General features: G+C 45.5%; 1 protein-coding gene across 3 annotated transcripts in view; it reads left to right on the top strand.

Annotated features, from left to right (window-relative positions):
* Positions 1-14,698, top strand: part of mfsd3 (major facilitator superfamily domain containing 3) — a 26,755-nt gene extending 12,057 nt beyond the window's left edge. For all 3 annotated transcript variants that reach the window (XM_027027893.2, XM_035526365.1, XM_035526366.1), the window contains exons 3-6: positions 3,557-3,704; positions 8,140-8,240; positions 9,836-9,945; positions 12,497-14,698. In XM_027027893.2, the coding sequence (XP_026883694.2) occupies positions 3,557-3,704; positions 8,140-8,240; positions 9,836-9,945; positions 12,497-12,700 (563 nt within the window). In that variant the 3' untranslated portion in view covers positions 12,701-14,698. The remainder of the gene's footprint in view (positions 1-3,556; positions 3,705-8,139; positions 8,241-9,835; positions 9,946-12,496) is intronic.
* Positions 14,699-22,662: the final 7,964 nt, after the last annotated feature.

Raw genomic sequence — 22,662 nt, 5'->3', positions numbered from 1 at the left:
TGGTATCAACTGATAGCCGTTGTTCAGGTATCAGTATTGACTGAGAAAACGCAATCAGCTAATTTCTTTGCTAACCCTTGAACTGGGTTTTTTTGCATGTTTTGTATTAGCCATTAGAGCACTTTTTTCAAAAGTGAGTCAGCAACTTGGATAGCAGATTACCTATTTCCAAATGGAGGTAATTTAGCTTTAGCAGTGAAAAGGAGCATATAGAGTGGGGCAGTAATATAGCTACATCTTGCAAACACATTATGGAATGTATCGCAGTATGCTGAAACACACTGGTGCACACTGACATGGTTAAAGATTAGCTGGTGGGGGGTATTAACCAGAATTTTGTTGCATCTTTTTATCACAGTATCACCTTTGTTCACTCACTCACTCACTTTTAACATAACTCACCACAAGGTGGGCACTGTTAGCAACAAAATAACTCTGTTCATCAGTGAATCTCTGTCCTTATTTTTCAAAACTTAGTTGATCAATTGGAGTTTACTTACTTTGCCTTAAAAGGGGGTGAGGGAGAAAAGATTGTAAATGTTTTTGGTTGCATCCTTAAAATGACAACTGCCTCTCTCTGAGTGGCCAGTGAGAAGCTGCCATATATTTAAGCCCTGAAGTAGTGGAGGTAATGGCCCCTCGTAACCTGGAAGTGCATTTCACCCACGTGACATGAACGGTCTCTGGCGGAACTACAGAGGAGTGTATAGCAGAGGGTACATTTTTCTCAGGAACGTTCGTGTCCTTGGCAGCACTCACCATGTACCTAAACGAAGTGATTCTCTTGGTGTTCAGAGATGAGAGAGCTCAGGGTTATGTGATGGAGCAGAGATTGGGCCAGGTGTGGAGTTTCCTCTGTCTCATCTGGGGAGTTGGCACAGGGCGCGGTGGCAGACCCCGACTAGAGGCTGATGCTTTCCAGAGGCAGCCAGGAGGACTACAGGGAGCTATTTGGGGGTGGTGTATAATGAGGAACTGGTCATCCTGGGCCTCTGCTGAGCTGATTCATCCAGGGGTTCAACAGAGGCACTCTGAAACTTCTCTGAACAGAGACATTACCGCCTTGGGTGGAAACAGGCTTCAGACGCCTGGGTAAAGGATCCCCTAAGGATGAGGGTGTAGAATATACCTTCTTTTGGAAAGGACACTCAAAGGTGGCCAGCATTAACACTGCAATTAGAACTACCCTCCTACCCAGTCTTTTTTCTTCTTCTAGGAGTTCTCAGTGCCAGGGAAGGGTGGAACAATCTTACAAGGATCTTATAAGTCCACGCTAACGATATGAGGTTGCTCGGTCTGTGTGCGGAGAATACCTTGCAGGGAATAACTAAAGAACTAATGCAGAACCTCTTGAATGCACCTCCACTCGAAACGCTGTCACCTGATGGACTTCGTAATGGTGAGACGCTCCGCCATTATGGATGTGCTTGTCCATCCCGCTGGAGTGCCTCGTGATCACCTCCAAACTCCAGGCGTTGGCCTATACGTTTGCCTTTCTCTGGGTCCGTTGTGCAACACAGGCACAGGTGTGATGTGTGGCTCTTGTTTCAGGTGTAGAGGTGTTCGCCCTCGTCACACGCGTCGTGAGTAAATGGGGTACATTTCTTCACTCTGCAGCCAGCCTCCCATATCGTCACACACACACGAATACAAGGCTGAAACCGATAGTTCGGCAAGGATGCTCTCTCTTTGTCTGACCGATTGTCGTGGTGCCGCACAGCGGAAGAGGAATAAACCAGAGCTGGCTGTATTCCAGACATGGTAAATGCATTGTTTTTGCTTTTGGAACGTTTCTAGGGGTGTGGTGTGGCTGGTGAAAACAAACACAACACAGCACGGTGACCTACAGGCACAGAGAGGACCTATTTAGCCGTCTGTTCCGCAACACCCGCCATTCTGAAGACCCGCAGGAGTAAACTAGGTGTACAGGTTCAAACCCTGCTAACCCTCTCATATACTTGCCTCTGTCAGCTTATGCTTTTAGCCAAATTGCTCAGGATTAGTCCAGTAAGAGTCATTTTCTAAATGTTCTTAGTCACGTCCGTCTGTTTCCCCCTCGCCTGTTGTTTCCTGTGTGCTGTAGTATCCCTCTCGCTTTCTTACACAACCCTTCTTTTTGACTCCTCTTCTCTGGTCTCGTCTGTCCCCTCAACTCTTCTTGGTGGACGCCTAATGAAATATGAACAGTAATGGACGGTCGTTAGCAATTGGGAGTATTTCTAGAAATGGATAATGTTTCTGTCCAGTCTCTTCATTAGAAAAGCAAAAAAAAAAAATTTTATTGAATTATTCTTGAAGTCGCAATCAGAATGGTGCGAGATCGAATCTGTCTCTGTCCACAGCAGCACAGTGCCAGTCAGATACCCATGCGGGGTTATGCTCTTCAGTTACTCCTCATTCTTGCTCCTGTGCATACATGTTCTAACTTACCGCTGCAGGTCACGGCCTACTCAAGCATCTGTTTGGTGAAGTTGTTAAAGCTGAACTGGTTTGGACTGATTTGATGGGAATTGGTGGTTGTCCTTGTTACAGGCTGAAAAGTTTTCACCTGAAAGTGAAGGAAAAGCGACATTTAAAACAACAGACTGCCTGCTCCAGCTCCATGTGTAACGGAATGGGGAAAAAATGGAGAAAGATTTGCTGAATGTGAAAAATAAATCTCCCCTTTGTTCGTGTTTTTTACCTTTTATAGACGGATCCTTTACACATTTTAGTTCCAGTGCCTCAAACAGTCACCCACGAAGAAAGCGTTGTCAGTGTGTTGTCAAAAGCGTTCACGTGGTGCTGTCAGCGTTCGCACGGGAACTTTGGCGTGCGAGTCTGATAACTTTTTGATTTGATTTTCTGTTTTTGTTTCGTTCCGTTCTTATCGCGGGGACCCCTAACGCTCGATGTCTGTTTGATGGCGGTCTCAGAACTGTCAGTCACGGGGCTGTCTTGCTGTCGAACTGAATGCAGGCTCCATAAATAATGACACTGCCGTTAAATAATACACAGCGGCGGGCTAACCGGAGCTTCTCTGATGCGAAGAGAGCGCTCTCGCGCTCCTCAGGTGCGCGACAGAAGAACGCGGCTTGACTTTTCCTCGGAATTATCTGAATTAAAGTGACAAGTCCTTTGTTCCAAAAAGCGAATGGTGACTGTATTTTTCAATCTCATTAACAGGATCAGTGAGCAAGGTGACTATCGTGTTGCACATCGTCATGTAAACGCAATTATGAATTATTGCGCGCTGTTGGAGTAAATGGACTACTTGTTGCAAGAAGGCCAAACCAAAGACACCAACAATTCCATGACTCCTGAACCTTGTCTTTCATGGTCGCTGTCTTGTTTTAAGAGCTGGTCAAGGGTAATTGAAATACAGTCCTAATGGACCCTTTCTCATCTTATGTCTAAACCCCAACTTTCTTAAACATGAGGTAATACAGAGATTTGGGGAGCGAAGTGAAGTGATTGTGTGTGTGTGGATGGGTGTGGGTGGGTGGGTGGGGTGGGGTGTTGATTGATTAATTGATTGATTGATTTATTTTTTTGACTCTGTTTTGTTTGTCATCAGGTGAGCAGGGGGCCATCTCCATGTTCCCACTCTTCCTATTGGACCACCACATGACGGCGCGTGAACTCGGCCTGTGGAACGGCCTGGTCGCGATGGCGTTCTCCATTGGCGGGTCCTCTGTCGGGGGTTTCTTACTTTCCCAGTACAGGTAGCACAAACAGTGACTTCTGATTCATACACTTAGGCTAGCTCTTATAGCAGACTCTTCTACATGGGGTGACTTCACAGGACGTGCAGATTAGTAGAGCTCCATCAGATCTCTTTTTGCCTAAAGAAAAGCATTTTTATTTGACCTTTTGCAGCTGTTGTCTCCTTATTTATATATGAGCTTAAGAGGTACAGAGGTAATTAGAAAACAACTGCGAATATCATAGCCGTGATATCTAATGGTATTACTGCTTGAGTGCGGCTTCTGAAATGTGACCTGATCTTCATCTATGTCATAATGAGAAACAAAGCCAGATGCATTTAACAACCATGTGCAAGATTTTCACAATGCTGTGTCTGTTGAGGGAGCAAAAAAAAGTTTAAACACTCAAAGGCAAGAGCAGTAACCCTGTTGGGGAATAATATGTCAATCATTCTTTAAGCCTTCTGGCAGTAATCTAGAAGAGAGGTATTCAACCCTGGACCTTGGATGGATATTCAAATCAAAACAACACAAGGTACAGTATCCTGGCTTTAGACTCCTTTTACAAATTAGACCTGATCCAAAGTAGCCAATCAGTTACATGAACTGTTGAATGTTTCCAGAGTGCTTTCAGAGTCCAGGCCTGCACACAGGTGTCTTGACATTCTACTGTTGAATTTCTTGCTGCAACTTGGAGTTTATTGGATCTTCAACAACTGATAGCTCTCCAGGCCCTGAGGTAGCAGCTTCGCAGTTAGCATGAGGTTTTGGCACTTGTGTGCCATGTTTTGTATTTCTCCAAACATATCCTGGCTTTTTTCCCAACTGTGTCAACTTTTAGCTCTGCTCTCCTTGGACCATAGTCCCTGTAGTGCTGTGGACCATGCAGGCTATGCAGCTGTGCAGTGGGTTTATGATGATGGCCCCATGAAAACAATGCAAGGGATTGTGAGTGGTGCACTGTACCCATGCACCGATCTCGGTATGAGCATGAGTCTACTACAGGCGGCAGCACCTGTACAGAACTCTGTGCATTTGTAAACTATATCTGCTCCACTTTCTCCCGGTTGGAATCCCTTGATCTCTTCGATGATTTTGATGAAGATCAGGTCACACTGATTTCAAACTGTAATCCAGATGATTCCAAAAGACTTAGAGTCTTGTCCCAGCCAATGTTTGTCGTCTTTTGCACTGTATCTCTGTGCTCTTGCTTTCTGTTCGTCTGATGGTCTGTCCCTCGTTACTTTTCTTGTTACAGTATCCATCACTAAAGGCCACTTTGGGTCTTTCTTTCTGCTTCTCTCTGTTGTATTTTTATATGTGATGGTGTGCGGATGTGTGTGTGTTTGCGTGTAATCGAGTGCGTGTGAGTGTATGTGTGTTTAAGCACATATTGTGTGTGTGTGAGCGCTAGGCCCAAGAGAGAGCCAGAGAGTAATGGAAGTAAACACAACTGCTTCAGGGAAGTGTGGTTTGTGAAGACAGAAACGCAGCAGTAAACCCTCTAATGTTGATTTAAGATCAGTTTTTGGTCTCTGTTATACTAGTGGAGTACAGGGGTTTAGGCAGTAAATGCTGTGCCTGAATCAGTGTAAAACTGCATGCCGCTGTAGAGACACAGTCTGAGACCAGAGGGTCATAAACAGGATGATTTCAGATCAAGTCTAGTGAGGAACAGAATACCACAGTGGCCCAACCAAACAGCTGATCACTCTCACCCAAACTCGACTAACTCATCAAACTCTTCAAAACTTGGAATTGGATGTCGCAGCTTAGAAGCCTTTCGCTAGGAGCTGGTTTGGTAACAACAGCGGAGTGTAGGAAAAGTGGAATTTACCGCTCCGATTGCCTTTCATGTGATTGACATGTTCATGGCAGAAATAATATTCATACAGCGTAGGTGCATGTGGGGGTGGAGGGTGTTTCGGAGGGGGCCTGGGGGATTGATTTTAATGTTCAAATGCTGCACCTTTCAGTCTTGCCAAATACCTATTGTAACACTAAATCCATGCGTGAAGTAGAATGCAGTATGAATTAGTGGTAGCTCAGTGGTTAAGGTACTTGACTTGCAATCGGAAGGTTGCTAGTTCAAGCTCCACCACTGCCCAGTTGCCATTGTTGGGCCCCTGATCAAGGCCCTTAACCCTGAATTGCTCAACTTGTACTCATTCATAATTGTAAGTCGCTTTGGATAAAAGCATCAGCTAAATGCCATAAATGTAATTTACTGTTTCTGACTTATTTAGCTTGTATTTCGATTAAAAATATTTATTGTTGCAGTTTTCCTGTCAGAACCTACAACGGTTCACATTTGCCTCCCGCTGTCTGTACACGGGTGGGTTTCTTTCCTTTTTGAACCATTTCACATGCTTAACCCAGGATTCACACCAGGTTACGTAATCTCCCACACCTGCTCGCTCTTCTGTGATGGGTGTGGCGCCCGGTTAACATGACGCACCGCCGCTCCGTTAATAATCTGAACTCGGCATGTCTTTGTCTGGCCAATGTCGATACATGTCCTAGCAGCCGTTTAATCCGTAGGTACGTATGCAAGAACGCTGGAGTTCCTATTTGTTTTCAGCCTTAAATTCAAGTGGGTATGTTTGGGCTGAGATCTTCTAGCTTTTCATCTCTCCTGGGTCTGGTAATGGACACCTGCGCAAATCGCCCGCTAATAGAAGGAGGTAGTGTGTCTCCTATCGGGAGTGTGTTGGGAAGTGTAAAGTCATTTCTATCTGCCCCTCTCCCCTCCCTCGCTATGAATGGGGTGGTGTGGTGTGTTTCACACGCAGGGCTCGGATCCGTCGCCCCAGTCGCGCATTTAGGGTTCTGCTTCCCACAGGTCGGGTTTCCGCCGTTGTCTGCTCAGGGCCGCTGAAAGCTAATTTGGACACTTATCCCAGCCCCATCTGAAGCGCTCGAGTGGCCGGAGGCTGACCCCTGTATACGGATCGCAGTCGGGAATCTGAGAGCGGCGGTCTTATCGACAGTGCTGCGCGGGATACTGGGAGTCCGAATTGCTTGCTTTCTCTCTTGGTTGATCTCTCTTTCTCTCACGCACAGTTATTCTCCTTCTCTCGCTCTCTCTCTCTCTCTCTCTCTCTCTCTCTCTCTCATAGCCTTTTCGTTCTTTCCATCTTTCCATCTCTTCTCAAGCTCTTTCTTTCTCCATTTTTCTCCCAGCATCTCCACTCCATCTGTCCCTCCGTTTCGACCCCCCCGCCCCCCCTTATGCTAGCAGACTGACGGTCCGCTGGGAGAAAGGTAGCGAGAAGAGGAGACACGGACCGGCCACCATGGGGCTTCCGGCTCCTCTGTCTCTCCCGTGACTTCAGAGTAATTCCACTCCCAGCCTATCTTCTCTCTTTCTGTATCAAGGTTTAAAGGAAGTCTGTAGATACGCTACATGGACAAAAGTATGGAGAGACCTACACGTTACACCGGCAGGAGTCTCCTCCTTCTGGGAAGGCTTTCCACAGGATTTTGGATTTCTGTCTGTCTGTCTGTGTGTGTGTGTGTGTGTGTGTGTGTGTGTGTGTGTGTGTGTGTGTGTGTGTGTGTGTGTGTGGTAGTTGAGTTTAGTCCCTGTCTGAAAGCCCAGACCTGCCCCACCATCTTAATGCAAGCTATGATGATTCCTTATAATATATCTAGCATATATTTGAGTTTAGTGCTCAGAGGCAGACTATACAAGTATTCATTTCATTTCTGCAAGTCTGCTTAGTTATGATTTACTAAAATGTGGCAGGTTTTAGGGGTAATGGACATATGACATTCTTGTACCAGGCTGTCCTGTGATAAGTCACCCCAAAATACACACACACACACACAATAAAATTATCAGGCCCAGGGGGCTGTTTGTGTGTGTGCATGATTGACAGGGTCCACTGGTTGTTCTGATTGGCAGTAGTAGATTGTTTGTGTGTGTGTGTGGGGGGGGGGGGGGTTGGAAGCATCTGATGGTCACTAATTAGACTGAGTCTAATCAGCCAGTGGCTGTGGATCTTGTAGTGTTATTGATTATGCCATGAAGCAGGCTCACCAGGAGGCTCTTTAACTACTAACAGGGAATCAATTAGACTGTCTGAGTGTATGTGTGCGCTTCTGTAATCTGTATTGTTGTCTGTGTGCTGCTGTGACCCAAGTGTCAAGGTCTTTTCTCATTTGTTTTAATGTTATAGACATTTGAGGAAAATTAGACTTGTTGAGGTCTGATGAATTTGTATGTTTGTGAAACCTTTCACGGTGCTGAAGGACTCTTAAGGCATTATAATGTATGGTACTCAAGAACAAACACCCCCAGAATTCAGCACTCATACTGGCAAAAATCTAGTAGTGGGAAATTCTAATCTCATTAATATTGGAGCCTTGTGTGTGTTGACCCACATGCACGCGAGCAGTATTCTTACAAAGCTACTTTTCACGTTTCTGTGTGTGTGGGTGTGTGTTTCAGCCTCGGCTTATTGATGAGGCGTGTGTTCGTAATTCGGACTGTTGGCATGGTTTTCCAGTGCTCTTTACTCACTGTGCTGGAGCCCTCTTCCCTTATGAAAGGTAAGACACACACACACACACACACACACACACACACACACACCCACACACACACACAAAAAACGAGTGACACCAGCTGGCCATGAAAAAATGTTTCCCAAATTTACTAGTCTGGAATCACTCCTGATTCTACGATTCCTGATTGAAACTTAAAAAAAAAAGTGTAGACATTTAAATGTGGCAGTAGATTTTTTTTCCCCCTCATTCATTTTTGGTTCATGTTGCACGAATTCCTAGATTTTTACATACTTCCGTGACAAAATCGTGGCATTTCGATGGCGGTAAACGCTCACATTCTGGCAGGCGCGGCACTTCGCGAAACCTCCTCTGTCGCCCTCCTTCCCCTCCGTGTGGCTCGCGGCGCCGCTGAGTAACGGAGAAGTGCGGCGTTTCCGTCTGCGCGCGGGGCAGCGTTTCCGTGTGCGCGCGGGGCAGCGTTTTTCGTCTCGCATTCTCGCGGCTCTCTTTGATAAATGAATAATCGGCCCCGCATCCCCCCCCCAAACGTTTTCGGATGTTTATTTAATGAAAATAGGAAGAGAAAGTGTTCGGGAGCAGCTTGGATTTTAGCTGCCTAGTCTTTTCCTTTTATTTTTCCGCTTTGCTGCCGCTACGCAGTACAGGCTTTTTAGTCGGGGTTTTTGTCAGCAGGCCCGTTTGATGACTTTCTCTCCCCCCACCCCCCCTCGCTCTCTATCTTCCGGTGTTTCCTCCAAAACAGAACAAAGATACTTTCGACCTACCTCCACCACAACCTCCCCACAAAAAAAAAAAAGATTCCTGCTGAAAATATTTTTATGAGCATTTTATGAGTCTGCCTGATCTCTCCACCCATGGTTCCTGGATAAAATAATGGAGAACTCTAGTTAGACAGAGTTGACTGATTCCAGGCCGTTCAGATTGCTGCATTTCTCACTGCTGCGCAACTTGGGAGACGCAGCCCGCTGAATACAAAGCAGCAATTCCGTCTCCGCCGTCGGTTCCGTTCTTGGTTCCGTCCCCGCCCTCTGATCCGTCCCTGCCTTCGGTTGGCCAATAGAAATGAGCTGTTGCCATTCCAGTACGCAGTGGTCTGGCATATTGTGTCCACATTGTGGTAAGTATAACTGTATTAGCAGAGGGAAGCTGACACTTGTCCTCGTTTTGAGATACGATGATTTATTAGATTGCTACCTCCAGCAAAAAATTTCAATTTCATGTGACTCTGCTAAAGTGAGGATCTGCTTAAAGGAATACTTAAGCGTTGCTCAACAGCTGCCTCTAGGTGCCAATTAAAACTGCATTTCAAGTCAACAGGGTTCAACTTTCTTCTTTAAGCACTTGTCAGAACGATGTCCGTAGTCACCCACAGACCACATGCTTCAGACGCAGTAGTTAAGTTTAAAAACTGTTCCTTTAAATGAAAACCTCAGGCGGAGTTTAAGAAATGTAATAAAGCCTTAAAAAATGTCTTGAACATTTCAATTGGCTATTTAGCTTCATGATATGAATGAGTGTATGTACGTAGGAGAATAGAATTACATGGTATCCTGTTGAATCAATTCATTCTGTTATTCCCTTAGAAATTGTGTGTGTGTGTGTGTGTGTACTTTTAGGGATTTCTGTGTTGAGTCTGAGTGCGCAGCACTTCATCGCGGGCCTCATCACCACACTCACCTTCACCTGCATGATGAACTGCACACAGAGAGCTGAAGAGAGCATCCAGGTATCGTGCCTTCTCATGGACCAGTCAGAAAAAAACCCTCCAGCCCTGCTAAGGTTTTGGCTGTTAGCCTCTGATGCAGAGTCAAATATACTTTCTGATTGGCTATTTAGTCTAAAATGTGAGTCAAAACAGTATAATATAGACAAAAACTGCATAAAGGTTTTTGTCCATTCTGGCGGTGTGCTAGGCCGATATATTTTGCTACTCAGAAAGCAGTTTTGCTGTGCAAACTGTTTAGAGAACAGCTGGAACATTTATCATTACCTTCATGTTACCGCATGCAGTTTTGTAGCAGAAAGAGGAGGGAGTCAATCAGAACTCTGTGTACTTGTTACCAGACGCCTGCGCTTTCAGTGCACCTTTGAGCTGTTTCCTTTCGGGTAGGCGAAGAACGTACGCGCACGCCGCTCGCCAGCCGCAGTCTGGAGCGTTCGAGTGTATATAGCAGGCTGGCGGAAGATGATTGTCGGCCTCTCCCGGTTCCCGCTGGTTCTACTCTGTCGGTTTGGGGCGTCCCCAGCCTGGCACGCAGCTCGGGACAGCTCCTTGTGGCCTGATCCTACACGAGTCCCGCACCCTCGCGGCACGCCCCCCTTCTCAATCCCAGATTAGCGCGACTTCCTGCTGCTAACAGCCGCTCACCCGTTTATGTATTAAACCCTGATCCGACAATGAGCGAATTGCTCCGGGTGCCTCTGCGTGTCCTCGCTATGGATTCCAAACCCAGAGTTGTGGTGTGTTTTATTTATTTTTTAAATTTTGCGTGTGCATGTGCAGGCAGACGTAGGGCTGACAGCGCTGCTCCCAGACATCCCCTCTCCTGCCTGTCACAGGGAGCCCCGGGCCTGTTTGAGTGTCAGTCACAGGCACTTTTATATCCACACATCAAGGGGAATAGGCGATACCGCCACTGCAGGGACGCCTCGCCGAGGCCCATCGTTCATTGCAAAAGGCGCATATTTGTTGTTATTGTTATTGTTGTTATTATTATTATTATTATTATTAGCACAAATATAAATTAAAACAAAAACTTCCAAATATGCACAAATGAAGCACTACAAAGGACTGGTAGTAAGAGTTCATTCGCATGTCTGCACGCACACACATACACAAGTACACACACACACACACACACACACACACACACACACACACACACACCCAAGCAGAATACTTACAGAGCTACTTTTAACATGTGTGCTCCTGTGTGTGTGTGTGTGTGTGTGTGTGTGTGTGTGTGTGTGTGTGTGTGTGTGTGTGTGTGTGTGTGTGTGTGTGTGTGTGTGTGTGTGTGTGTGTGTGTGTTAAGGAGAACCCGTCTCTCAGCGAGTTAAGGATTAGTACGCAGCTCCTCCCAAGCACGCCATCTCACTCTCCACCTTAGCTAAGCTCGTTCGTGTCTTTAGCCTAATAAATTTAGCAACAGAAGTCATTAAGAACCACAGGTTCCTGACATCACTCCAAGCCCTAGATTCTGGCTCTCTCCAAGTACACGTTGGAATCACTTCCACTTTCAAAAGTTACAGCACTGTTAGTCCTGTTTTTCCGCATTATGTCTTGAGAAGCTAAATTTGTCCAGAAATGTCAAAAATGAGGACGACGGGTCATCTGCCGGTGAATTGACAGTGGTATATATCGTGAGTGTGTGTGTGTGTGTGTGTGGTCGTCTATCTATTCCTGTCCTGAAACTAGTATTGGGTGACAGAAAGCCAATACTGTGAGTGCTTGCGAAAAGCCCCTGGAGAGCGAAACCTTAAACAAGTCTGCAGGAATAAAAGCGCTCCACTTAATTCCAGCGCGGGGCCATCGTGAGCAAGGAGAGCCGTCTCCCCGTCAGGTCCACCACGGCATTTAAAGGGAGCGGCCTTACGCAGACGCACCTGCAGAGAACTTCATCACAGCACCATGCGGCCTCCGTCAAGACTAAAGCTGCACTTCGTGCAGGGAGCGAGAAGTTTAGAGGGTCATTTCTGCTGTTGGTTCCTCCTCATTGATAGTCATAGGGTAACACTCCTAACACGCACAGTGAGGTAGTTTAGCTATATGATTGATTGATCAGCACTGTACTGTGGAAAAATATGTTGCCTGGGGAAGTGGGGGGCGATATCAATTTCAGGTCCTGGAGGAGTAAAAAAAACCCAAAAAACATTGTGGTGCTAATAGTTGAACAGTCCAGAAGTTCAACCATCATCGGTCACCGTGGAGTAACTGCTGCCTGTGCCCAGCAAAGAAGCCATTCCAGCACTGCAGCATGTATTTAAATGAGTCACTTACCTCCTCGTTTCAGACATACAAAGATCAGTCTCACTGACCCAAAATGTTACCCTTTCATAGCATCGTTGAGCCAAGACTTGCGCTCGAAACAATGATTTTATCAACGCTGTCTTATTCTGTAATTATAATGGTATACAAAAGTTTATTAGGAAGTTAATAAAACACTTCAATTCGGACATCCTGTGCTGACAGAATGGGAATAGCACAACACTTTTGGTAGGACACCACTGGATCAGATTTCTCTCGTCCAATGTTTCCTCCTCTTTGTCCATTTCAGGCTACTCACTACAGTTTCTTGGCTACCCTGGAGGTGCTGGGCAAACTGAGCTTCAGTGCCCTGGCTGGGGGTATGGTGGACACAGTGGGCTTTCCTATAGCCTTCCTCCTCTTCTTCTTCCTCACTTCCAGCAGCGCCCTGCACGTGTGGCACGCCACGGAGACGGGCGTCCTGAAGGACCAGTCGAAAGGGCAGCCGCAGTGAGTGGCCCGACGCGAGGGATGGGGACAGAGGGTTTAGGTACCAGGTTTCAGGACGTGCGCTCGGAGAACAGCGGTTTCAGCCACCAAGCAAGAAACGCTGACATTTGGTTAAGTTAATTCAGAAGTTAAGGCTTCAGTCGAAATTCCCTGTCCTCCTGTTAGTCTTGAATAGATCTGAATGTTAGTAGAGCCATAATAAAAATAAAGTAAGAAAATCTCTAAAACTCAAAACTGCATTGTGTGGAACGAAAACCACTAAACCAAAAAAAGCAATTTCACAACATACAGTTAAACCAGCAAAGAGCGCCACCAGAGCCATGACTGTTTAGAAGGTTCTGAACCGCCGTCTTGCAGCACACAGGGCTGGAACGCCAGCACTGACCATTTTGGTGTTCCCCAGCATCAGGGACTGACTCCGGTTTGTTAGAGCGATGAGTGGAAAACACTGAACCACTGTAGCGCTGTGGCTCTCTGAGCCCAGTGCCGTCGGACCTCGCTCCGCTAACCCCCCACCCCACCTCGCCCCACCGCTACTCGTCGACGACTCAGGCCTTTGGCGCTGTCAGACGTGGACGTGTTGGGATATGCCAACACCTTCGCTCTTCAGTAGCTAGCTAAACCAGCTGGCTGCCTCTTTGGATGTCGTCAAACTAAGCCATGGCTTTCGCCGAGAGCACGTCTTGTCTGCCAAAAGCAAAGCTCGCAGTCTTCTGTCCATACGTTTAACGGTAAAATCAAAACAAGTAAAGACTACTTAACGTGTAGTAATTCAGACTAGTGAATTACCTATAATGAAAGCTGAATAGAAGTTTTGTTATGGAATAGACTGATATCCAGTAGCCAATAAAGTAATCTTTGTTATAGTATTCTTCTATAGCCACAATATCTTTCTGAATATAGTATGACTCAAAGCTGCTCACACTGGTGAAATGGAAATTTCGGAATTTAATTGCTTAATTTAATTTTAATATTTTCTAAGCATTGTTTGTACAATTCAGAGATGGTTTTCCATGTTTTCCTTCACTGCTTCACAAAACAATGATCAATAACACGATTATGACAACAGGTTCAATGGCTTTCCCATCTTGCAACAATGTCCTTGAAATGACAATTGTCACTTTCTGTAGTATTTTTGTTACTATGTTGACAATGTTAAATACTGTAAATCTGAAGTGTTGGATGGGGGGGAGGTGTTTAGAGCACACTGTGTTCATTCATGTATCTGAGCCATTTTTTAAGTGATCTGCATTTCCTATGCAATAATGCAATAATACATCCAAATTTGTTGTGAACAGATGTATTTACATGTAAGACTGTACATTTATTTTAGCTTTCATTTAGAATGCTTCTGTTCAAAACATTCTGATGTTAGTAAAATAAGTTGAGTTGGGGCCAGTTAGTGTTATGCAAAGGACAATGGAAGCCATGTTAACTGACACCCCCCACCAGCTTTTCTTAAGACGTTTTGGCATTTTTGGAAAAAAACTCTTGCATTCAGCATCAGAAAAGGGAAGTTCATGTTTGATATGTTTACTTTAACACTCAAGCCTGAAGTTGAAGCAAATGTGTGGTGTCTTTTTATTTATGTATTCATGGGCAAAAAAAAATAATTCTTTATAGTTTAATTGGTTTTGTATGTTTATTTCATAATGTCAGGTGACATGTACGTGTGTGTGTATTGCTAAAAACTTGCTTAGTGAGATTTAAGGGGCCTTAAATATGCATACAAAGTAGAACATTGAAAAAATATTCTGCTAAAATAAAGTAAATAATTAAAAGGTAACAATGCAAGCTAGCTGCACACAGAACAATAGCATGTAGTAGTATAATTAGTATGGTTATTTAAGAGGTTTCAAAAACTACCATATAAGGTGCTGTCCTTTCATGGCAGGTCAGTTCCCCCACACCATCTTTTCTCATTGGAACCACCTCTATAAACATTCTTTGATGTACCAGCAACACCTTGCACAAAAGAAAATCAATAAAACTTAGAGCTGGACTTAAGTGTATCGTTTTGTGTTTTTATAATGTCAGTGTTGAGCTCTGGAACGGTATTTCCGTTGCATGGTGAAACCTTGGTTTGCACTTTTGGTTTTGGTTTGGTTTGTTTCTTTATGTCACTCATCCAAAAGCAGCACAGAAATTTGCCATTTTCTGTTTCGGTTATTTGAACAGGTCAGAACACCTCTGTAAGGCCACAGCAGCAGAGATGCAACTCAGGTGCCAGCTGTGGCACCTACAGTATTCATCAGTACTCAATCAGTACTCAGTATTCATCAGTACTCAATCAGTACTCAGTATTCATCAGTACTCAATCAGTACTCAGTATTCATCAGTACTCAAAACACCATCAGATTAGCTAATGCTAGCTAGTGAGCTAATTGCAGTTAACCAGCCAGCCTGCATCAATCCATTAGGCTCCCGTTAGGCTCAGTCATCTCACCGGTTCACCGCTACTACCCTCAAGTGTTACAGCTGCAGATTCAGATCCTGAACCAGCATCTTTTCCGTGGTTCACTGGTGCTGAATCTTCCGATGCTGACCCACTCCTCTTCCTCTGGATGGCGGCGGAGGTCGACTCTTCTAAAAAAAACAAAAACAAACAAAAAAATGCTCTTATGCCCCTAGTTAGCTAGCTAGCTGTTAGCAAAGTTGCTTACTGAGGTGACAGACCGAATGAAACGACACACAGCAGACAACGCCTCCCATGACAATGTTTGCCAGTAACAGAGTTTTGCTCTATTGATTTGCTGGTCAAGTCACAGAGATTGAGGGGAAATGACACGAAGTGTGTGGTGTGTCGTCCCCCCTGTCTGGTGCGCTTGTGGGCCATGACGCCATAAAGTACAGCGTTTTCAGTTTAACTTGCTGCACTGGTTATTTCCTTCAGAAGTTGTTTCAGGTGTGGAAAGGCTGCGGTGTCCTGCTCCCCAGGGAATTTTAATGTTCTTGCAAGTGCAGTTAATTGATTTTGGTTTTAGCAGAAATTTGAAACTGTCAAAGGGAAACACAACTCCAAGAGCTTTGGCAAGAGTTCAGGGCAGTTGCACAGTTTGCACAGGAAGCCCAAACCCCTTTTTGTTGCTGGAGAATCAAAAGATAAGTGTCAAGGAAAAAAGGAATGTTGTTCTTATCAAGACTAACTTACATATTATTCAGTATGATCGCATGTGACCCCATGACCTTTGGTGGTATTAGCACCTTGCAGGACCTGCTCTACTAGATGCACCAGAGCAGCTTCCTATCAATCATGACTCATTGCATAACTCCACCTTGTGGTTTAGTGGCTGTGGTGGGTGTCTTTGACTGTAAACTGAGATGCAACATTCGTCTCTTGTTCTGCACTCATCAAAAAAGCCACCGACAGGCCCATTAAGGGGGGTTTACGAGGCCTCACATGAACCTGGTTCTGCATGCGGGGAAGGCCAGCAACTTCAGCCTTAACCCTCACAAAAACACCACTCGGAGCTTCTCCACCTGGCAATGTCGTTGGGTCAAATCCAAACCAGAAGCAGCATACAGATGTTTTGTTGTTTTTTTGTTAATCTGCTGTATATAATGAGCATGGTTCAATGGTGACTTAATAAACATAAATGTTAGTGGGGCAGTGGTAGCTCAATGGTTAAGGTACTTGACAAGTAGTCATAAGGTTGCCAGAGGATTCTGACCCACCACTGCTTGGTTGACACTGTTGGTCCCCTGAGCAAGGCCTTTAACCCTCAGTTGCTCAAGTTGTGTGCAGTCAGAATTGTGAGTCACTTTAGATAAAAGCATCAGCTAATGTAAATATAAATAAATGGACAGTGTTGACTGGCAAAAGAAGGTCCAAGTCGAGACCAGGAGGGTGCCTCACTGTTTCTGATGTCTTTGGAACACCCTCCAAACCCAGTCAGACCTGTCCTGTAGGAAGAATGAGCCTGGGAGGAGGGGTATCCTCTGACACCAGACGTTAACTTTCACTTTTCTGTGAAAGATATTGTGGTGAGGCAAGGAGCGGACACGGTGCTCTGTCCCGAGGTGTCGATTAAAGAGAGGCCTCCGACCGCAGAGCTGAGATTGTGAGCTCTCCAGCTGAGAAAGCTCACTCGCCGGGGCATGTTCTTAGTGCTGAATGGGCTCGGCACCGTCTGTCTGGGTTTCTTTTTACATGCCAGCGCGGGGTTCCGAAGACACAGAACCATTCTCATCTAAATTTCCTGGAAAAAACCCCCAAAACCTAAAGCCTTGAAATCACTCCACTTCACTTTGGCCCTTTGAGGTGGTTTTCAGTTTCAAATCACTAAGGTGATTTTTCTTGTTGTTGCTGTTGTTGCATAATAATAAACGTCATCTGAGCAGAAGGGAATGGTGACAGTCTGTATGGTTGCTGATATCCACCACAATGTTAACATTGCTTAAACCATTAAACTGCCACCATTAAACTACCACAGACAACCAACCCGGAAACCCCACAACAAATATAAATAAAAAAGGCCAAAGGAAAGTATTTCTTTTACATTCTGACCAAGATGGGCATAGATATTGCAACGCGTTGCAATCTTGGTCCAAAACAAAAGCGCTTTGTTGGGAGCCCCGAAGGGGAGAGGTGTTGCCTCTTTCTGGCCGCGGCTTTTGTGCCCGGCAAGGCCGAGCTTGCTGGTGGCTCTTTGTTGGAGGGGGAAACCCTAGCCGGGAGGTGCAGACCCAGCACCGACGCACAGGCATCGGATGACCCCCTCCGTTTCCTCTCCTGCTATTTTACCCGCCTTTTTTTGTTTGTTTGCCCGAACCCAGTGAGATCAGATCTGCTTTCCACATGCTGCTAACCCCTCTTTCTTTCTCTCTTTGTTTTTTCTTCATTGTGTCTCCTTTTTTTATATTCACACTCTTCCTCCTCCTTTTCTTCTCTGTCCGACTCTGTGGCTCCTTTCCAGCAGTTTTCTATCTCTCTACACCCCATTTAGAGCCCGTGTTAAACACGCACGTCCGTGCTTGGATCTTAGGCGAGATCGGATGTCGATGGGCAGGTGTGTATGTTAGAATCGGAAGACAAGCGGGCATGTCCAACCATTTCCTGGGGTAGATTTTTGGATGCATCCTGCTTGTGCTAAAATGGATCTCTATTGAACATTATTAAATATTCCTTAACTAGTGATAGTTCAGTTAGATACTCCTGATCTCCATTGAACTTTCAGTTAGACAGTAATGATCTCCAATGGACATTCAATTAGATAGTCCTGATCTCCAGTGAATGGTCAATTAGATAGTCCTGATCTCCAGTGAACATTTAGGGGAAAGCCTGGGTGCAGAGTGCTGGCCGCTCAGTCGTGATTGGACGCCTGCTGCATGCCCTGTTATAAAAGATGTAGAGCTGTCCTTCGTCATTTAGACGGAGGAAGCTGACGAAGAAGAGCGCGGTGACCCAAACACCTCCATTCTATAGCCACAAAGATCACACTGCTGAGTCACCTTTTTTTTGTTCCTGCATCCAACCCTCCCAGCGTAAACTTTTTGTCTCATCTCCAAACAGTGCAGCCTTCTTTGGCTCTAAAGTTCTCCTCAGCTGGTAGTTTTTTTTTTAACCTATTGGGTTAGGTTGCTCTGACCTCCAGGAACTCTTGATCTACTCACAGACAATACACATTGAGCATACTGGCTGCTTCGTAATGCTTGCACACTGGGTTTGTCTTTTTTAAGGAGGTTTAGTCTATTTTGCTGTTTTTCTGTTTGGTTCGAAATTTAAAAAATGTATCAGTAGTGTGTATAAACTAGCATTTCATTAATATTAAATATTTGTAATTGTCACTAACATTTTCAGATGTACTTGACTTAAGGTTTGGCAGATGGAGTATTTTTGCAGACACTCAAGGATGCTCGCATCTAATAAAGTGGCACGTACATTTTATCACACTTAACTCTTTCATCCTTTTCATATTCATCTTATCTATTTTTAGTCTCTTGTTTGTCATGTGTGTTAACTTAGGGGACACATGTTTGTCTACGGTGAGTGAGGAGGCAGGTGCTGACCACTTGGGCAAGTGTGGTTCTGCACCCAGATTGCTTGCTCCCCGTTTCAGCTGATTTACATTCCGAAGCCTCTGGCAAGAGGGAAACCCGGGGGAAGCCCCGCCGGATTTGGGTGGCCGTGGTTACAGTCAAAGTGCATTGCGGTGCAGAACTTAATGATGGGAATGGCGGGGGTGACGATGATTGGAGTAACAAGCGTTTCAGGCGTCGGGCTGTCTGAAGGGATGAAGGTGATGGAGGTGACGGTCGGGGCAGCGAGCGCTGGTTAGTGGCGATGTGTTCGTTACATGCACGCTGGTTGGTGGAGAGGGAGAAGCAGGTCTGATCCGATATATACCCGGGGTACAGGGAGGTGTGTTGGGTGTGTGTGTGTGTGTGTGTGTGTGTGTGTGTGTGTGTGTGTGTGTGTGATGGGCTGGATTATGACATGCTGCCAGCTCATAGGCGTGAAGGCAGAGGCATCCCAATGCCGCCTGCTCGTTTGGGCCATTACCTTAGTGGCAGGAGACGTCTGCTGTAGCAGAGATCATACGGAGCTGTAGATGCGTTTGCTTTATGGCCCTCTCTCACCCTCTCTCTCTCTCTCTCTCTGGTGCTCTCTGTGGCTCTTTCTCTCTCTGGTGCTCTCTCTCTCTTTTTTTCTCTCTCTCTATCTCTCTCTCTCCCTCCCTCACTTCCCCATCCCTTTAGCACCGGTGCTTCTTGTGAATGTCGGGAGTTTAGGGCAGGCGGCAGCATTTTGGGGGTTCGTTCGGGGAGATTTAACCCCCCACTCTTGAGCGTTCACTCGTCTGTCAGGCAAGCTGGCTCTGAGCATGCTTAGTTAAAAAGCACGCACTGTGAATGTTTAGTATGAAATGTTACACTATTAGTATGTTTTGTAGGAAAGTACTATATGTAAGAATAGTTCAAGATGCATGAACATTTTTTTTTGTAAATGTAGGATTCTAATCCACTTTTCCGGAATGTACTCAGCGTAAATGTCAGCAAACCTCATATACCATATCCTGCAGTATCCTGCACATCCTGAGCACGTGCCGTCAACTCTGTAACACCAGGCTAACTACGCATTACACCTTATGACACAGCGTCAGTAATGATACGATGCCACTAATAATGAATGAACTCGGGGAACCTCGCCGTCTGTCCCTTGCACATCACCACCAAGCCGATACCCTGATGCAAACCGGCAGACGGAGAGACATTTTAGTAAGTGTATTAAAACAAGCAACAGTAAACAAGTGACTTTTCCCTATTTTGAATATTTGCCCTACAGCTTACAAAGCCACTACTGTATCAGTGTTCTCAGGATGAGCGGTGGTAATGCAGGGGGCTACAATGGCATCTGAGGATGGGTGGTGAATGTTGGTTTAACATGGGCCCTGTTGCTGTGCATCTGTGGTTTCCTACGCGGCAGCGGCGATCTGCAGGGCAGAGCGGCTCGGGTTTCATCTAATCTCGCAGTAACACCTGTAGGAAAGGGCAAGGATTACCTGCTTTACAATACCGCTCAATTAGTCAGCCTGATATTTATACCCGAATTACAGTGCGCCGCGGGAAAGCGATATGGGCCTCGCTTGCTTGGCGCAGGTAAACAAAAAAAAAACAAAAAAAACAAGACACACCGTCCTAGTCAAAACACCTGGAGAGAGTAGCGAGCACATGGAGTCGAGGTCTTCCAACGTTCGGGGCTGAAAACAACGTTTCTACACAAGCAGTTATCAGTCTGGATAACCAGGGTATCTAGTCAAAGGGAGAAATTCTGATTGCATTTACACTCATAAGACAGTATTGATATGATTTTGAAGTATGTGTGTAATGGTTAAGGTGGTTTTGAAACCTTCAGAAGGAAGGCCTCAGACAGTATAGAAGATCAAAGGTAATTTTGTTTGTTTGTTTGTGTGCTTTTGTCGGTGTTCGCTTCCACACTCGTCAACTTGACACCCACATTATTTCTCTCTTATACTGTAGCTAGAGGCTGTTGTTTTTGGTGGGGGTGTCAGCGCTTGACTTTCAGAAACATAATGTCCCGAAGACATCGTCGGGGAAGAAGGTGGATGTGATGTAATTAACCAGTGAGCCAGGAACTCGCTGGGATGATGAGAGCGAGTCCGTGACCTGCGTTCCGAAGGCGTGGCTCGTCCTGTTCGCCGTAATTCCTCCCGAAATCGGGGAGGCGGACGCTGGAGGAGGAGCTCCTCAGCCAAGCACTAGCCACCCGCCTCTTTGTTTGTTTCCCGATCAGGATTTCAATTATATTCGCTTGTCCCCACTATGCTGTGGCGAATGCTTTTTTTTTTGGATAACACTTAAATCCTGATTGGGTTTGGAGGGGTTTTTATGTCTGGAAGCACACGTACTGAGGATGAAGATATTGTGGTTGTGTAGATAGCCAGGCTGTCACCCATATATATATATATGCTCAGCATGAAGTGTGTCATCAAAAGCAACATTGTAACCTAATTTACCCTGGTACTAAGGCACGTCTTCGATCCGATTTATGATGGGCAGGTAAACTCTCGATGGAGAGTGATTGGACCTGCTAAGTCCCCTTTAGAGGTCACCAAGGTCACAGAAAAGAAGCATTGTGACCAAGCAAAGGTATCAAATTCGTCACATTGTTTTTATATTACTGTGACACAGTGCCATAACTGTGAAGCAGAGTCATTCCTATTATAGACCATCATTATCGTGATGTACATTCCTAGTATAGAATATTATTACCGTGACGTTCAATCATTTCTAATATTGAGTATCATTACTGTGACACAGAATCACTCCTATTATAGAGTATCGTTACCATGCTATCTTTTGGGACTGTTTGGGAACATGAATATCTGGTCACGCTGTAGATGTACCTGTGACCAATTCAGTGCATGTGTATGTGTGCGAGACTTATCGGTGGCGTGTAAATCTACTCATATGTGAGTAATAATGAGTCATGTGACTGCTCATTGCAGATCCAGTGGACACAGTGAGCAGCTGTTTCTCTCTCCAAGTGTAATGCTGTAAACCACTTAAAGCATTTATTAGCCATTAGAATGGGAATGGGGAAAGCAAGAGCTTGCAATAAGATTGCTGTGGTTTCGGGTATAAACATAGCTTTGGGTATCGGATGGCGGGATCTGACCAGTCAATGGACCACTGATTCCAGGCAAATTCCAAGTTCACTAATGCCATTAGTGCCTGGGCCAGTTGAATGATGCAACGCTGTGGCATGGAGCAAAACAACATGTTCTTGATTATGGGGACAGGAGGCAGCAGCAGAACCTGGTAGTTCTAGACGGTTCCATTCTGTTCCTTTGTGACTCACAATACAACTCACAGTAGTCTAAACAATGTCTGGCCTTATGACTGAAGGTTTAACGGCAACAGGCTAGCCTGTCTCGTTGCCATAGAATGAGGGAGTTGGGGCCTGTTTGTGTGTGTGTGTATGCAGTGGTTAATGTGTATACACCATAAATATTTTAGCGTGTGTGTTTGTGTGAGCATGTCACCCTCTGTGTGAAGCAGCAGAAGTCGTTAAGGAGAGCTCCGTGCTACATTTAACCAATGGTTGTTGGACAGGTATATGCCAACGCAGTGGTGCCTTTGGCGAGTTAACAGAGTGTATTCGGAACAAATCGGGTTCTTGCAGACGTGTGCCCAATCTTAACGGGGTTACCAGACAGCTCGGCGTTCCAGAGAGCTGCTCGTTAAGACACACTCTCCTGCTTACGGGCTACAAGCGGGAAAGTATGTAGTTTTTTCTTTGTCTGATCAGATTCCGAGCTATGGAACAGCTATTAGCTTGTGGTCAAGGACTTAAACCTCGGTGCTGGCGTTTAAATGTGGCTCACATTTGAATTTTAAAGAGCCGTAAGCCATGTGACTGAACAGGAGGTCCCATAAGTGCTGACCACCCGGACCTATAGGTGTTTCTTTTTTTCTGATCCACCCTGCCACATCACATTTGAA

This window comes from Electrophorus electricus, chromosome 5 (genome assembly GCF_013358815.1).
Source record: "Electrophorus electricus isolate fEleEle1 chromosome 5, fEleEle1.pri, whole genome shotgun sequence".
In the NCBI taxonomy this organism is placed as follows: Eukaryota; Metazoa; Chordata; class Actinopteri; order Gymnotiformes; family Gymnotidae; genus Electrophorus; species Electrophorus electricus.
This window is presented reverse-complemented; position numbering and strand designations above follow the sequence as displayed.